General features: G+C 34.7%; 1 protein-coding gene across 1 annotated transcript in view; it reads left to right on the forward strand.

Annotated features, from left to right (window-relative positions):
* The window catches only part of BIOF (biotin F), a 225,874-nt gene that overhangs the window by 95,049 nt on the left and 111,252 nt on the right, over positions 1 to 19,573 (forward strand). The window contains exons 6-7 of the mRNA XM_089798013.1: positions 3,050 to 3,137; positions 3,253 to 3,386. Of these exons, the coding sequence (XP_089654139.1) occupies positions 3,050 to 3,137; positions 3,253 to 3,386 (222 nt within the window). The remainder of the gene's footprint in view (positions 1 to 3,049; positions 3,138 to 3,252; positions 3,387 to 19,573) is intronic.

Consider the following 19,573-nt stretch of genomic DNA (forward strand, 5'->3'; position numbering starts at 1 on the left):
GCCCTCTTTCTCCTCTGTGATGACCTCTTATTCTAATTTTTCTATTTTAACTTAGAAGAAATAAATAAAAAATAAAATAATCAGATACACACACACACACACACACATTATCACAGCTCATCATGCATTAATATCATATTTACTAACCCCTAAGTATATTTTATCATTGAATGCATATTCCTTTGCAAAATGAGCAAATACTATACTCAACCTTAGATATCCCAAACTGCATGGATATATATCCTCTCACTAATCCCAAAATAGGATGGAAGAATTGACCATGAGCAGGGCGTAAAAACAGTATACAAGTGGTCTCCTTGTTTTGGGACCCTCCCAACTTATGACCAAATTACTCTGCCACTCCCTTCACAAACTCCGTATCCTTTGAAGGTGTTAGAAGTGGTACAAGATCCATTAGTCTTGAGATTTCATGAGTAGTTTATTATAACTAAACTGGACATCTAATTGTAAGTCTTAGGAATTTATTATTCCTTTATTAAATGCAATCATCGTTCCTATGTTATATTGAATCTATTTTTATTTATTAGTCTATTTATGGAATTCTCTTTGAAATATTATTCATTTAACTATTAAATATCATATAATTTATTAAGGTTGAATCATGCAAAAGAGAAATCAAACACATACCATAAGTGACTAATTCCTCTCATAACAGTTACCTCCTTTCAAGCGATGGAGTATGACATTTGGCACCTTTCAAATCTTCTTTATCGATTTCCTTGACCTTTTAATGCATTTGTTCTTATGTTCATTTGAAGGGATGTTGATGGTCCTTTTATTATTACCTTCTATTGCAACTTACCACCTTCTTGGTCTTTGTCTTATATTTTCCTCACCTCCCATGCTTTATATATATATATATATATATATATATATATATATATATATATATATATATATATATATATTCTATTGTTTTTTCCTCTCTCTTTTTCTATTTGTTCTTCGTTTCTTAACTCCATTTATACAATGATGATTTTAATATGGGTTGCGACTCCACATAGTTAGGTTAAGTTGATTTGTATTTCTTTTATACTACCATTTATTAGTGCCGTTTGACAAGTGATATCGACTTGGCCTAAGTGTCAATTAAATATTTTTTATATTGTTGATATTATTAGTTATTTATTATTGATTAATTTAAGTTATACGAATTATAATGATTGCTATAATATTGATTAGCAATTAACTATTTATTTATAGGTCACATTAGTATTATTAAATTTTAATAATATTGATTATCTTATATTTTATTGATTAATACTTCATTCTAATATATATTAATTATTTGTTTCTATTTTCAAATATTGATGACATATTTGATCAACTCATGCATTAATAAATTAATATGTTCTTTATTTCCACATGGACCCCTCTAACTACAATCGGGATGAGAGATAGCGCCTAAGTTTTTCATGGCTTCCTCTTTAATATGAGCTTAGAATCACTTCCCTCCACCTCTTAGCCCTCTTTCCCCTCCCCCTCTTCCTATCCATGAGTCACCCCCTTCCTAGTAGGACTTCTTTCTCTCCTCTTATCTTTCTTCCCCCTCCTTGTTCCGTTCCAATCTCCTCTTGTCTCCTCCTTCTTGGGTTTTCTCCTCTTACTTTTATTTCTTATTTCATTTGTTTGGATTAGTTACCTAGTTTATTATTTCTTTTCCTTGTTATTTCTTATTTTTTGTATTTTCTTAGTTGGCTTTTGAGTTCTCCTTTAGTGTTTTTGGTTTGTCCTACAAATTTTTGCTTGTTTTATTTTTGATGTCTTGTTTTAGTTTGTTTAATTGTCTAGTTTTATGAAATTCTCTCTTTCCTTTTTGGTTCATTTTTCTTCTTCCTTAATGTAGTTGTATTTTCTTTGTATGGTTCTTGAGTTCTCCTTAACATATTTGTTTGTTCTAGCATTTTCTAGTAAGACTTTTTGCTATCCCCTAAAAATATATTAAGCTCTCTTCTCTAATTCTTTCTTCATTATTCTTATTTTATCTTTTTCACCTTTTTCCCCATCTACGTTTAGTTTTAACCTTACAGGTTTCCATTAATTTTGATTATCTTCCTCTAGACCACTCATGGATAGTTTTTCTTTTTTTTTTCCTTGTCTTATTTTTTGCTTGGCTACTGTGGTTTGTCCTTTTGTTAGGCTTATTGTTGTTTTAACTTATTTAATTAGTCTTCTTTTTTTGTACATATTGAATTTATTGTCTCTATTCATTTTCTCACCGATTATCTTGGTTATTCATCTTTTAACAGCTCACTTTATTTAGCTTTCTTCAAGTTTCTTCTATTTTAAATTGTTTTTTAAGTTTTAGCTTTTTAATTATTTGATTTTTTTGAAATTCATGTTGTAGTTTTATCTACCCATTTTTGTTGGTACTAACCAAAGAGTTCACAACTTAGGCAACACTTTTTCTTTGTCTGAGGTTACTTAACCCTGGTATCTTTGGCAAAACAAATGATAATTGTTTATTCTTGGGTTGCTAAGACTGCAAGACAATTTCTCGATTTTCTTCAAACTTTTGGATGTAAAGATGGTTTACTTATATATTCTTTGTATATGCTTGAAATAGATGTTTTTGATGATTTTTAGTATACTCTGAAGCACTATTGCTTCACTTCAACCTTTTTAGTCCCTTGCAAATTAACAAAAATAGTCCTCAATTAAGATTCATCTCATTCTCCAAAGACTGCTTCTTGATAGTGCACTTGGATCAGAGCTTTCTTTGTTGTTTCTTGCTTGCCTCCCTTAAATCAACAGTACATATTCTCTTCTGGATTTCACATCATAGTGGTCATGTCTTTCCAGTCTATCAATAGTGTCAAGGAGGAGTTTTGGCAGCCAAAGCAGATTTGCTAATATGATAAATAAGGATCATTTGACATTTAAAGAAGGTAACAAAGAAATGAGTTATGTGTGAAAGTGCCGTACATTAGGATGATGAGCAAAGGGTGGTTTTGAATTTCAATTATAATCTTATGTCTTATATGTTTGGATGCTTACCTAACTTAGTTTTTTTAATGTTCAATGGCAGCTTGTTTAGCATGGATGGAGATTTTGCCCCTCTGGTTGAGCTTGTTGAGCTTCGTAAAAAGCATGGATTTTTATTGGTTATTGATGATGTGAGTCACAATTATAAATGTGTGGTATTGGTGACAACATCTATGACATCTTTTATGATCTAAAATTGAATTGATTTAAATATTTTCTGTCTCTAATTTAGTTATATGTTTTCAGGCCCATGGAACTCTTGTTTGTGGTAATAATGGAGGAGGAGTTGCAGAGAAATTCAATGTAGAAAGAGACATCGATATTTGCATTGGCACTTTGAGCAAGGCTGTTGGTTGCCAAGGTGGATTTATTGCTGCGAGGTTATTACCTGTCTTTCCTATTCTTGCTTCTTTTTATCTCAACAAATGTAGATTCCTTGGCTGATTCTTAAATGTAGATGGACATAATTTACAAGTAAAAAGTGATCATGCACCAAAAGTGAGAAATCTAGTTTGCTAACAATATTTTTTGTAACCCTTCCATTTCGAGTGTTTTTTCAATATCTTACATGACAGTTGTGCCTTTGTTTACCTTTTTTGGATGACACAAAATACTTTATACGGAAATACCTCAAGAGTCTAAAAAATTTGTTACATAAGCCTACAAAATTTATATAACAAGCTATTCAATTCCTGGTCTTGTATAATGTGTGTATAACACCCATGATTTAAAAAATCATTAAAAAATAGATACTTAGATGGGATAATCAACTTTGTACCTAACTGATACAAAAGAAGCAAGCCACAAAAGTTCTAGGTTATGTATGATAGATTGAGACAAAAGTTGGAGGCTGCAAAAGATTTTACTGAAATACAACCGGTCTTCTATATAGTAAATATGGAAGGCACAAAAAGATTTAAGTATGTCATCTCGAGTCATATTTAACATCAACATTGTTCCAACTTCAGTGACAATTAGATTACTTTGTACATGTATAATATTTCTGAGTTTCAGTGCCTATGATGAATAATTTACAATTTCTCCTATGATATTGCATTTGAGGTTGTTGAAGATTGCCTAGAAATTTGCTGAGTGTTGCATGATGTTGAGAATATATATCAGTCAAAATACATTTTGAAGGAGGGAAATTCGTTACATCAGTTTACTCAAGACTTAAAGGGATCTTTGCTCTCTGTTGTCCTTCATTCCTCTTCAGTGAAAAAGTGTGAAGATCCCTTTAGTCCTTAAGAAAGCAATTTGCATGATTTGACCTGCATTGGAGGCAATGCTCGATTCACTCTATTAACAAGCAATAATATTCATAGTAATCCTAGAATAAATTTAACTTGCAGCAGGACAATGCCTTTTTGCAAGGCTGAATGTGTATAATGTTATGATAGCATGCTCAAATTGAACCACCTCTTAGATGAGTGTAATTTTATATATTTTTAGAAGATTGATGCTTTCATCGATGATGTAGAAGAATTTTTTTTTTGTATAGACAGCTATGTTTGGATTAGAGTTGGGGGAAGATATGAATTTTTTTAGGGAAAATGTATTTTACTAATAGCATATACAAAAACAAAACACTTTGATTAAAAGTGAGGCTTTGCAGTTTGTATTTTATTAGTTGTATGCAAAAAGTAAAATATTGTTTTAGAGAAAATATTATTAAAAATTGATCTCCAAAAGGAGTTTAAGGATGGGCTTGTTAAATTATTTTAGCTGCAGGAGATATACTAATACCTGATATGGTAAATGTGTTGGTTGACTTTATCTTCGGACAGTATTAAGCACTGCATATGAGTATGTTCGATATAAGAGACCTTTGAGGAGATATGAGGGGTCCGTCGCTTGGAGATGTGAAGAGTCTTTGCATGGAGATCTGAATACTATTGGCCAGCCGTTTCAAGATTGGAAAGGTTTGAAGTTGAAGAGTCATTGTTATGGCATATCAAAAGGCTTCTTCTTTGGTAATCTGCAATTGGATATTGCTGGAGTTCATCATAAAAGTCTTAGCATGTGTCTTGAGCATTGTATCTAACATTTGTTATTATTCAATAAAGGATTTTTTTGCGTGGCTGAGATTTCCACCCTCAAGTGAAGGGTTTTCCCAGGATAAATTATGTGTCTTTGTGTATGATGTCCCCCTTTTAAAATAGGATTTAATTATAAATAGAGATAAAAATATAAGAATCTTTGATGATATTAAAATATAAATAATAATAATATAGTTATAATATAATACTTTAGATATATTTGATAATTATAAAATGATAATAAAAATGATTATAAGACTAAAATATTAAAATTAGGAACAGTTGTAATAAATCATAATAAATTATATTATTAAATACAAATATGATATAATATAATAGATAGTGATAACAATAAGAATATTGCTATTTAATATAAGGTACACAGAATGTATATAACATATAATGTTATAATATATATAAAAAGTTATCAAGCCATATATGAATAATATAAAAAATCAGAGCGATTACATAAATAGTGTAACAACCACTTTTCCTGAGTGTTAACTAACATCATATCATATCGAGGAAATACAGTTTATACTTCATATTCATTGGAAGATAGTTATAATAGATATGTTCATGGAATGAGATTAATGGTTACAATTAGTTAAACAGAAATTTCATAACTAACAATTGAAGATACCATCATTGAATTTAACACATAATTTAAAATCTACATACCATAGATTTCGAAACCGAAATCCATCTAGGGATGCTTCTGCAAAACTCAGGTTAGTCCATAAATATCGCTTAGGAACAAATTGCTATACCACTTTATTGAAATGACAAATACCATCAAATACCACTATATCATTTAGGGCATCAAATACCATTGTATCAATTAGGTCATCAAATACCATTGTATCATTTAGGGTATCAAATACCACTGTATCATTTAGGGTATCAAATACTATGCATGGAGATGTGGACACTATTGGCCAATCGTTTCAAGATTGGAAAGGCTTGAAGTTGAAGAGTCCTTGTTATGGCATATCAAAAGGCTTCTTCTTTTCTAATATGCAGTTGGATATTGCTGGAGTTCATAAAAGTCTTAGCATGTGTCTTGAGAATTGTATCTAACATTTGTTATTATTCAATAAATGATTTTTTCGTGTGGCTGAGATTTCCACCCTCAAGTGAAGGGTTTTCCCAGGATAAATTATGTGTCTTTGTGTGTGATGTTGCCATTTTGAAATAGGATTTAATTATTAATAGAGATAAAAATATAAGAATCTTTAACGATATTAAAATATAAATAATAATAATATATTTATAATATAATACTTTAGATATATTTGATAATTATAAAATGATAATAAAAATGATTATAATACTAAAATATTAAAATTACAAACAATTGTAATAAATCATAATAAATTATATTATTAAATACGAATATGATATATAATAGATAGTGATGACAATAAGAATATTACTATTGAATATAAAGATACGCAGAATATATATAACATATAATGTTATATTATATATAAAAAGTTATCAAGCGATATATGAATAATATATAAAATTAGAGTGATTGCATAAATAGTGTAACAACAACTTTTCCTGAGTCTTAACTAACATCATATCATATCAAGGAAATACAGTTAATACTTCATATTCATAGGAAGATAGTTATAACAGATATGTTCATGGAATGAGATTAATGGTTAGAATTAGTTAAATGGAAATTTCATAATTAACAATTGAAGATACCATCAATGAATTTAACACGGAATTTAAAATCTACATACCATAGATTTTGAAACCGAAATCCATCTAGGGATGCTTCTGCGAAACTCAGGTATCATCCCTTCTCCTTCCATTGCTAACTATGGCAATACCACACAGTTTGAAGATACATTCATATTCATTATTTGCATAAATGAAAGACAAAACTAACAATCCCTCACATAAACCTATCTCTTGTATATAGATATATTCCATGTTCAGTTGGAAGATAACTGATCTAACTGGTTACCAATTATATTGACGAGAAAAGTTCCTTTCATTAAAGGAAATTACTGAATCAATGATATAAATCAATCCATCATATCTTCTACTTGTAAAAAATCATAAAAGTGAAATACCTGTTACCAACAAATGTTTGAATGCATAACTTTTCTTTGTCTGGTGCATATCTTGACATCTTGTGGAGAGGGGAAACATTGTCAAGGGCTTAACCTCACAACCACGGACACCCTTAAAATATCCCCACAAATCTCATTTGAGAAATACCCTCCCTAGCCAGAATACAGATGAAACACCTTGTCCAACTATTGAGCATTCTAGTTCTTAATTCCACCACTCGACTTGACAACAGGGTAAGTAAATTGGACACGGATGAGCTTATTGGATAGTTCTTAAAGCTTAAGTTATCATATCAAATTTGATTCCTGTTCCTTGGTTTTGCAGAACTTCCTTACTACCTATTCACCCTCTTTCTTGGCCATCCAGCTAGGGTGAGTCCTTGGTGTCTGTTCATTAATGAAGTCAGTTTATTTGCTGAAACTCAGCCGATGGGAAAATGATAATTTATTACTTGCATAAAGCCATCCTTGTGACTAAAGAACTTCCCTCGAAAAAATCAGGGAATTATATCTCAAAAATAAAGGACAAGCTGATTTGAGAATGAAAACATAAACATTGCATATCTGTTTTGTTTCAGATTCGAACATAGTTAGATTACATGGTAAGCTTTATCGAATGAACTATTCATTATTCATCTTTTACTTCACAGTCATGCATTGAGGAAATAACATTGGCATTCCTTAAAACCCACTTGCATCTAGATTTCGAATGCAATAAATACCAGATAAAAGAATAGAAGTTATCCACATGACCTGATCAATGATGGAATAAATTCGGTTAATCCCGACTGGCTGGCTCTCAATGATTTGGTTTGCCAAAACGAATGTTTGATACAGAGTCCCTCGTTAAAAGAAACAACAAGCTCGGTTTCACCTTCAATATCAGGGCCATATAGGAGTAAGAGCATGAAAAAGAAAGAAAAAGTGAAGGAGAGTAGTATCGATCTTAAGCTGAAAGGAATGCAGTCGAAAATATATGTTTATGCAAGAGAAGGCTTGAACTCAAGTTGCGGCTCAAGATGGCAGTTATAAACAAGAACATCGGCTTCTTGGTTCACTGATTCCAAAAGAAAGAAATATCGCCAAGTGTACTCATCACCTCTCACAGAGACTTATAATTTAAAAATAGAATTCAAAGGACTCCTTATTAAAAGAAGAATTTATAATTATATATATTTGCATATATATATAAATTTTGAATGATGTCATCAATGATGAGGATGCCAACATAGAACATCAAAGTTACGAATTTTGATTATGTTTAAATATATAAATGTTTTATATATTGTCCAAGTGGCTCTTGCTTGCCTAGTCGTTACTCTTAGCCATGGTGATTCAAGATTCATACCTATTTGCCTAGTGATGGTGGTGCCCTTGTGCCCAATTATTTTCTGACAATGCTTCCACCCCTTTGACGTGCTCCCTACAAGGAAATTCTCGACTATTAAATCATATTATCGTAACAAGTTATTAATCATAAACAATCATAATGGCTAAGCACCTTTTTAATTCCCATGAATTCATGATAAATAACCAACTTCCGAAAATAGCTTTAAAATATTATCATAACAGTTAACTAGCATGTCATCTTCATATGAAATTATAACGATCAACCATCTTATCATTTCACATGATTATAACAACTTTTAACTATCAATTGACTTCATGTGAAACCTCAACGGCTATATGAACATTTTAAATTGGGTAAAAAATTGGGATGTAACAAATAGTGGCACCCAAACTTTAATAGGGAATCAATTGAAAAGAATCATCATTTTTCATAGCAATTCCATGGTCAAGATGTTATGAAGTTGACAATTATCAAATATGATATGGATATCATCAATTGACCTTGTCATTATCAATACATAGGCTCCACCTTTAAACTATACATCGATAATTATTTATTATCAATAATGTCAGGTGGAATGGTGATAATGTTTTCAGTAATCGCTCCGAAGACAAGCGTAAACAAACAAGGACATAACAATATAATAAATGGCAAAACTAATTTGTAGGATATACGATTTGTTTGCAAACCGGTTGTTGCATAGGTCAGAGATTTGAACTACTAAAACAATAGCTAATTATCGTTAATGATAAAAAGGGTGCAAATTGAGGAAAGTAATGAGAGATGTGTCTCTCAGGAGTCAGAACAAATGGACGCCACAACGCTACTTAGAATAGGAGGGCCCCCCCTTAGAACCTACTATTCTAAGGGGGGGCCTTTACCCTTTTCAATATAGGGGTAGGGCCTCCCAATAATTGGCTATCCGGGGAACCTTAACCCCCCGCTCTAAAGGTAGGGTGGATAGGCCCCGTATCTTGACCGTGTGCAGAATCCTGAGGAGCCCTACTATCCATAAAGGGAACTATTTCTCAACTATTTAGAATAGTTGGTGCACTCGACCGCTATTTGAAGAAAAGGCATTAGGTTGTCGAGGGAGAGGAGGGCCTCCGGGCCACCTAACAGATCGAGAGATTCAAACACCGAGATCTAATTGCATCGCCTCAAAGTTCTAAAGGGCCAGCCATCGAACTGGTTATGAAGTTCTAAAGGGGTAGATTGAACTGCAGTGATTAGCAGGCATTGAGCACCCATCCAACCGCAAAAGTTAGATAGTTGAGAGACTAAGCTTGATGGTTGAACAATGGATGGCCCTAAATTTTGAATGGAAAAAGCTTAAGAGGCTAGGCCACCCTACAATTCTATGGGCTCCTGCAGGCAGACCCATGTGTAGTATAGAATCTGGAGTATAGAACCAACTATAGTGCCATTCAAAAGTGGACTATAGTGCTGGGGCTTGGGGGCTATAGTAGGGGGTGGAGGTCCTCTCACTACTAGCCATAGAATAGGCTGGGGCCTCCCACCCGCGCATAAATGACCTGACCCGATCGCCCGGCCATAGAATAGTAGGGCTGTGAACCACTGGAGGTCTTCATAGGTATTCTGCTTGGCCAATATATAAAGTAGGGCCCTCGCCCTCCTATAACCTTATGGCTGCTCATATTGCTGTATGGTTGGTGTGTTCATAGTTCATATTCTATGGCTGGTGGTGGCTATCAATATACAGAATAGGCTGCTTCAGCACTCTTTTGATCCACTGCCCGAAAGTTCCGCGAACCCACCGCTGAACCTGCTGCCTTACTATCAATAGGATTAATGAATTGGCCATAGAATAGTAGGCCCGCGTGCCCTACTCTTTTTTTAAAGCAAGCGCCTAGATGAATAGAATGAACCTAGCCTAGATGCCTATTGCCATTGTAGGGGCTGATTGAACCTTCCTTCTTTATCGTTAACCCTATAGAATTGTTCACGCATAGGCATAGCCCTTAGGGCGCTGGGGTTAATAATGGTTGGGCTTTCTAGCAACTACTATAAGATTGGCCATCCTTCCTCTAGTTCTGCCACCCTGCAGGATAGCCGAGAATTCTCATTATAGTTATAGCCGCCCTCCTATCCTATTGCCTATTGGGTTCTCCATCCTGAATTGTTGGAGCTAAGATAATGGCTGAGCAGGAATGGAAGCTACGACCATCGATAAACTCCTCATTGGGGCTCGCTGGTGGAGATGGTAACGGGTAACCGAAAAGAAACATGTTTCATTGATAGTCGTCTACTGGATCGACCGCCCATAGAATTTTAGGACCAGGCACCTTCCGGCCAATCAAAACAAAATCCTTCCTAACTTGTCTCTACTCCTTCCTACTTGGGGTGCTCCCATACGGGCCGTTGGGGTTCAGGGTCGCCATAGAATTGTGGGGCCAATAGCCTTTCAATCAATCCAAAAATAATAAAGCCCATACAATTATCTGCCCATTTTTTCTAGGCGGGACCCATACAATAATCTGCCCATTTTTTCTAGCCGGGGCCCATAAAATGATAGGCTAGGCTAGGCTAGGCTAGGGGGTCCTAGAATTGATAGGGGGCCACGAAGGATCTAATAATAGAGCTTGCCTTGAAACTATCCAGCCAACCGGGGGCCTCCGATAGCGAACCAACTAGGCACCTATACCATTATAGTTAGGCCTTCCACCTACCAACAACTATATCCCCTCCCGGAACTATAGGGTGAGGCTATATTCCATATTATATGCGTAACATTCAAAATAGCCACCATAAAATAGTACAGGGGGGCCGCTGAAGGCTACCATTAGTGGGGATTAGGAGCGGGGGCCCTATAGGAAGTCATGTACACGAGCCTATAAAATGGTAGGGATCTGCCTAGTGCCATGGTAGGGCGAGAGCTCTTCATCGAGCGGGGCTAGGCCCCATTGGGCTATTGAGGAATAAATGAAATGTACACATTATCCCCCAATCTATCCGGAAATAGAGATTGGTGCCCACTACTTGCCCTATAGAATTTTAGGCATCTCTTTATGTTGATGCACTCAACTTCCTACCTCTATTGTTAGTACACATTTGGTTCAAGATTTATTCCCATGTCCAATTATGATAATCCCCGGCTGGCACACCAAGATGAGTAACTATTATTTGCTCCGATCTAGCTAGTCGATCCCTATATAGTCACCTTTACTTGACTTGCTTTACTCGATTCATAGAGGTGGGATTTCGACATTTGAGTATGCATTTATTGCTCGGGTATCGGCCCCCCCTTTATTGCCGATAGGGCAGATTCTAAAAACTGATTTAACTCTTGGTATTCCTGCATACACTTTATCGCAGTAACAATTGGCTAATCCCAACTATTACTTCTATTGCTGTAGTTAGTCCATCATCTTGGGATCCATCTTCAGTTAGCTAGTTGGCCTTTCCAAAAGTTGTTTAGTAAGGTCCTGACCCATTCTCGTGTGACCGATTTTCTAGAGGGGGGCCCATTATTCTATAGGGTGGAGAAGAAATAGATAGTTTTTAATCGGTGCTTACCCTTCCTTCTAACCAAGCCGGAAAATTGAATATCGAAGATTTGATCGGTCCAGATGTTTCCACTTCCCTATCTTTGTTCGCAGTGACAATGACTGGTGTTAGGGATGGAAAAGCCTCCATTGATCTATTGACTCCAGCCACTAAGGTTGATCCTGCCCCTGCCCGCTTATAGCAGTCGGGATCAATGGTCTTGACTTCAATAGGTTCAATAGGTAGGGTTGGCCCTACAATTCAATAGGCAACTGCCCTAGACTATAGTGAGCTATTGGATCTTATCCTAAGTACGTCTGCTAAAGAACCCTAGCTAGGAAGTAACCAATTAAAAAGCTGCTGTTTTGACCTGCCCGGGCTGCTTCAATGGTGCCCCCAATTCTTAGATTTGTTGCCATTGACAATAATATATAGAGGGCAGGCGCTTCGGATAAAATAGTTGGCAGGACATTAGGAGCTAGAAATCCTTATGTGTAATCATAGAGAATTGAGGGGGTGTGGGTAAGGAAGCTTCACCCTGCCCAACAAATAGATAGATGCTTGGGCCTGGGGCTTCCGTTAGTCCCTCTAACGTCGATTATTTGTTTTCACCCATCTCACTTCCAGTGATGAGTTCGACAAATGTTAGAGGCCCATCTTTCTCGCCCTGCCAAATATACAGGGCCCGGCCATCCCGGGTGGCTGTGAGACAATGTTGATAGGTTTCTCTGGAAACAATGGCATCTAGCTCCGGATTGTAACTAATCTAGCTCGAGCATCCTTTCTCCTAGTTTTCTTGCCTCCCATTGAAGCCCACCAACCGCCCAACCAATAATTTGCGGCCGGGTGGGAGGGCTTGTAGGTAGATTAGCTTAGGTGGGAGGGCCTGTAGGTAGATTATTTTAAAATGAGAATTGATCTCACTCTAGTAGCCAGAATCAGGGGAAAGATATTGAGTGCTTTATCCCTAGTTAAACTAAAGCAATAAGCTTTTGGACACAAACCAGTGACATGTAAGTTACAGATTACTGTATGCATTGTATAAATATTAACTTCAGATTAGACACAACAACAATCACTGTAAGAAACATTGGAGGAGATTGCAAAAAGAGTAGGGATAAATTTAAGAAGAATTAGTAACAACTATATCATCCAATAATCATCGAAAGAGATCACGAATCTGAGTTCACTGCTAATCATTCCTACCAGACATCATCAGAGGCTTTGAAATCTATTGCAAAACATTAACACCTCTCCAATCTTCAATTCTAACATCTGATCATAGGAGTGCTAGTGGCATATTCTGAACAATGAAATAGCAGACAAGCAAACATTGTTGCACAGATCACATCCAGAGGTTTGACAATCAGGAAGACATCAATATCTGTTCACTGTCAATACTAGTGATATCTTCATCGGAGGGTGCACAGAGAAATGTGATTGGCTTACATCGACATATCTATCTTACATCGACATATCTATCCGAAACCAATAGCAGAATTATCATCATCATGAACAAAGGCCCTATGATCACGGCATGAGGACATTACTTCTTGCGCTGGAATGAAATTAGATCAGTTTTCTCCGAAGTGACGACTATTATTTGATACAAAATTTATACATAACCACCAGCTAGGGGAATTGAGTTTATATTTTAGTGCTTATACAAACAGCTCAGCCGTTTCTGATATAGGATATCCACTAACATACGCAAGACAAAGTAATTCTACAAGAATCCAATCAGAAACTACAGCACCATAAATTAAATATAAGGAGGAGTTTCAAACATTAGAAATCAGTCCCAAATCCAATGCCATCAGATAGGGAACATTACATTGTGTTCTATCTTTGATTTTTTGCTGTTTATTTCAGTTCTGGTTTAGAAACATTGAAATGATATAAGAGCCGTGTTTAAGCAAACATCTTGTGTACGGAGTTAGAAGTAGTATTCATTCTGCTGTCATCATACAGACTATTGTTTCTGCGTTCACTGTTTTGGTTCAATCACTGGTGTTGCCATGGAAGTTCTGAGTGCTTGATCAGACTATCATTTGTTTCAGTTTATATTTATTTTCTGAGTGTGTAGAGTGAGATATTTATTATAATGTTGAGATCTATGGTAATGTTCTGGGAGCTCTATACATATTGAAGACTCAACAAATATCAAGTATCAGCAGAGCTGATTGGTGGAGGGCAGTGTGATGCAATCTGCAGAGATAAAAATTGTGATGTGTGAAATATGCTCCTAGGGCTTGAGAAAGTAGTCAGCTAAAGTAGGGTGGCTGAGGAGTAGAAGGGTTTCAAAATATTCAGATTGAATCTCAGTGCTTTGATGAGATCTGACTGTATAAACATGTGATCTATTGCTCAAAGCTCTTGGAGTCACAGGCTGTGTTGCCTGGCTTGCGCAGAGGCTGTGGAACATGCTTGCAGATGTTCAAAGATGGATTCGGCTATAAAGAGAAGTACTTTTCAATCACTGGTGTTGCCATGGAACTGCAGAGTGTTTCAGCTATCATTTCTTTCAGTTTATATACATTTTCTGAGTGTGTAGAGTGAGATATTTATTATGATGTTGAGATATATGGTAATGTTTTGGGAGCTCTATCCATATTGAAGACAAAACTAATAACAAGTATCAGTAGAGCTGATTGGCGGTGGAGGGCAGTGTGATGCAATCTGCAGAGATAAAAATTGTGATGTGTGAAATATGCTCCTAAGGCTTGAGAAAGTAGTCAGCTAGAGTAGGGTCGATGAGGAGGAAGAGGATTTCAAAATATTCAGATTGAATCTCAGTGCTTTAATGAGATCTGACTTTTTAAACATGGGATCTGTTGCTCAAAGCTCTGAGTCACAGGATGTGTTTCCTGGCTTGTGCAGAAGCTATGGAACCTGCTTGCAGATGTTAAAAGATGGATTCGAGTATAAATAGATAAGTGCTTTTCAACCACCGGTGTTTCCATTGAAGCTCAGATTGCTTCAGCTATCATTTGTTTTTGTTTAAACTTTATATGTATTTTCTGAGTGTGTTGTTGGGTGGATATTTTGCAACCGATAGTTTTGGGTAAAATCTAGTCACAAAATGGGTAGAGTAGCCATAGCGTGTGAGACATAGTCTCTCTTACTTTAAAGAGAAGGCTCCCCTTCTCACCGTTCCTTTGATCAACTCAAGGTAAGCAAGAAGTTGAGAGATTTGAAAGGGTATTATCAATATTCTTTCCTCTTAGCTTTCAAGAAAGAATCCACTTACTCGTGGAGCGAGTAATGGGCAAAATGAAACCTCAAACTACACTTGTATCTAAAGTTGTAAATGGTGATATCGATAAACTGACACTAACTTAAAGGCTAGCTAAAAGCTTACCAATTGGGCTCTAAGTCTGGTCGTAATCTATGCTATAAGAATGACCTTTACTATTGGGGCAAAAAGGCTTCCAGAAGTAAAGAAATCTAACTATTTTTGTGAATTAAGAAAGAGAAACAAGCTACACTTTAAGCTCCTAGTCTATATATCTCCACAACCGCTCCTAGTCAAAGCTTTGGCTCCGATTGCTTCCTAACTCTTTATACTTAATTACCAAGAACTCAAAAACACATGAATCAAAGATAACAAATGTAAATCGCAGTCAAAGCTTCCAACTGACACAAGTCACAATTGCACTCCATCAAAGTTCAGCTTCAATTGTTTCTTTGTATTCACTTTTCTTTCAAAATAGTATCACACAATCAAAGTTATGCTTGCACAATTTCTCCAGAGCTCAATTGCATACAAATAAATATGATTTTTACAATGAAGGGGCACTCCTCTATATAGGCAAAGGAGTTGAGAAAAAGAAAGGAGGAAAAAATGGGAGCAACTTAACAAACTTTAACCTTTTCAAACTAAACTAGAGAAATTATTGGATTATATGTCATAAGCTTATGCAAATCGAATTACATGGAATTACATATTTTTCATGCAATTCATTCTCTCCAATTATAAACATGAAAACTAAAGAAGGAAGAAGACAAAAGAGAATTGAAACAATCCTAGGGATTGTTTTGAAGGGCTTTGTACTTGATGATGCAATCCTGGATGATCATAGGATCGGGAGTTCCTGTACTTTCGTGCCACTGCATTCACCTTGATAATCATGGTGTTGTGTGTTTTGAGAGTCTTTAATTCTTCAACTTTCTTCCGAAACAAGGAAGCAAATAAACAAGCAAAATAAAAACATACTCCTTGCTTTGACTCAAACTTGAGCAAATATCAAGTTACTCTCCTACATGCAATTTCGAAATAGGAATTTGGGGAAATTCCAAACATGTGAAAATGAAGGTTTTCATCTTATTTAAAGGAAAAACGCACTATTGATGGGATGTTTTTGGACAAATGTGCATAACAAGCCATAATATGCAACAAAATAACAAGATAAGCATGAATTAATGAGCAAGATTGAAAATGTCCACTTACTCGGAGATCAAAGAGCCCAAATAGCAAGATTCATAGACTTGAAGGCCAATTGTCCTCCTAATCCGGATCCACAAACAACTAACTTGACTCTTTCAATCTTGCAAGTGATGTATATTGATGAGTATTGTATGAAACGTTTTTGTATGCAAATGCCAAAAACATGATCTTTAAACCGCCAAATGCAAAACGTTTTTGATGAAATGCATCTATTGGGATGTTTTTGGGAAAAATGTGCCCTCCAAATGCATGTAAATGAGTCTATTTTGGAAAGAAATGACAAAAACGTGATCTCCAAATGTATAGCCACTTAATGCATATTTATGGGCTAGAAATGATGAATTCTGAGCATTTTTATCAAAAATGTGGCTCACAAATGCATATATATTCTGTATAAGAGCTTCTGGGTGAGATTGTGTATGATTTTTTCAGCATCAACGTTTCGGATCATACTCTATGATCCATCATCAGGATGTTAATGAGAGAGCTTAGAATGCATATATATTGATCGTTTCTAAGTTGTGAATTCAAAAACGTCTTCCCCAAATGATAAAACATGGATTCAAAAGCAAAAAAATGGAAGAAAAATGGAAAAACGTGGATAAAAACCAAAATTTGTGGGCCTTTTTAGCAAAAACCTGGCCAGAAAAATGGATGCTTTTGAAGTGTTTTTGACTTAGTAAAGCAAAAACGGGTTCCTAAAAATCAGGGTCTATAGATGCATTTACATTTTAAAAATACATTCATACGATTGCTGGAAGTGCAAATTGCACTCTCAAGACCTCATTACATATTTAAAATATGCAATACATGCCATGTGTTTGGCTTTGGAGTGCAAAAATGGGGTTTGGGAGGGTGATTACATGAGTTTTGAAGGCAAAATTGGATTCTCGAAGACACATTACATATAAAATACATTGGCTGGAAGTGCATTTACATGTAAATGGACTCTTAAAAGTCCATAACATATTTCAAATATACATTTAAATGTTTAAAATTGGACTCTAAACACGCATTTGTAATTTACATGTTTTAGTGCAAATCACACTCTAGAAGGACATTTGCATGTTTAAAAATGCATGAGACTTGGTCTCTTATGCAAATCACACTCTTTGGAAGTCATTACATTTTAAAAAAAAACTAAAATATGCAAGTCTCACTCTAGAAGGCCCATTGCACATTTTAAGTTAAATGCATTTAGTTCAAAAATGTGGTCTCTAGAAGCATTTGTATATTTACATGCAAATGGGTTGAAAGATATGTTTTGCACAACTTAAGGGATCAATTAAGCACATGTCTAATTGATTTTTGAGGATATATCACTTAATTCGGTCAAAAATAACATTTGCATAATAGAATTAACATATTATGAGCAAATATCATTTCGAAGAGTAATATTTAACTTATATGTTTTAAATAAAACATAAAGTTACTCCAAAAATAAATCAAACTATATGGTTAATATTGTCACTTAAGTGAAAAATTAAAAAGCAACTCATCTTAAAAATATAACATAAAGTGCTCTATAGTTACTTTAAGTGATAAATCTAGGTGATAAAGTAACTTATAAACATAACATAAAGTGAAAGTCAATATTAAAATATAATATGATTTTTTAAATCACGCAGTTGCACTTAGAGAGTCCACCTTTTGGGCACTAAAATGATCATTTTATCTTTAATTGGTAACTCCAATTAAGCCTTAAGATAGACCAAATCAAAGGGAAAATTGAAAGCAATGATTAAATCTCATCAAGAGACAATAAGGTCAAGAAGACATGTCAAGAGTAAATCTCATCAATGTTGAGTCAATAAGGTCATTTTGATGTATTATGAGTTATTTCAAGTTATGATGAGTCATTTGTAACAAAGTTTCCTAGTTGTGCAGTGAGGTCTTGTTTTGATCAATATGGTCAAATTATGAAATATATCTATGAAAGGGTAAGAATGTTGTAAATGGTCATTTCTAGTCCATTTTGAGGTGTTAGAAGTGTTTATACAAAGTTTTTGTGTCATTTGTGTAAAAATGCAAAAATGTAAAAAACTTGCAAAATACAACATTTTGCAAAAGTTGATAACATGTTGCATGTTGTTCTCACAATCAGTTAAGTAGTCATGAAATCTGTAAAGTGGTTATAAGTAATATGAAATGGTCATGTCTAAGGTAGTGGCTAAGGGTTCGAGGGAATTTTGTAAAGATTGATCAAACAACCCTCTACCTGTCATTTTTGTATAGAATAGTGGTTTCATGAGTTTGTATAATTTTTTTTGAATGCAGATCTCCAATGGAAAATCCATGTGAAGGAAGGAAAGCAAGATCATGAGAGGCAATTGTAATGTGTTTGGTTTGAAAGATTTGTGATTAAATGCAATGTTTTGTTCAAATTTCTAGAGAGTTACTCTAAGACAGTCATGTTTAAGATAGTTTCTTTGCATTTGTATATTCTTAATTGAACTAGATTGTCTCTATAATTGATTTGAAGATGTTCTATCATGTGTTAACTTTGTTGTAGAGTAAGTTTAGGATCTGGCCATGATCTATGATGAAAGAATGAATGAGTTTCCCAAAAAGTGTTTAAAACGCTTATTTTCAGAATTAGTTACAAGGGTTTAACAATATTTGGACTTTCCATTGTTAGAAAATTTTGATTCTTGATTAATTACAAAGTACACTCAATGGAATTTAAGATTAAGTTGGTTTGATATGGTTAATTTTGTAATAAGTGAAAAAATTAATGTCCTAGTCGGTCAGTACAGGAAACTTAATAGTATTTAGGCAATGTCATTCATCGTTTGAATATTATGGCATTAACAAGGATTGCAGGTGATATTAATTGATTGTTAGAAATCAAGAAAACATGTTAAATTAGCTGCAGCATTGAATCCAAGATTATTATGTGTTTGGGACAACTCAAATTTATTGAAAATGTAGTTAAAATTGTTATAATGATAATAGTCACAGTAATGAAATGATCAACACTTGTAATGAACACTTACATTAAATGGTCAAGTAAAGTTTATAAGAAATCTTTGGTGGTTAGCATCAAGAGGACAATACTCTTGGTTCATGTTATTGTCTTATTAGTGATGAAAGTCAGGCTTATTAGTACATTTGTCAACAAGATTTGTTTGGA

Source organism: Cupressus sempervirens, chromosome 8, assembly GCF_028749045.1.
Source record: "Cupressus sempervirens isolate cs-2001-9-10 chromosome 8, ASM2874904v1, whole genome shotgun sequence".
NCBI classification, from domain to species: domain Eukaryota; kingdom Viridiplantae; phylum Streptophyta; class Pinopsida; order Cupressales; family Cupressaceae; genus Cupressus; species Cupressus sempervirens.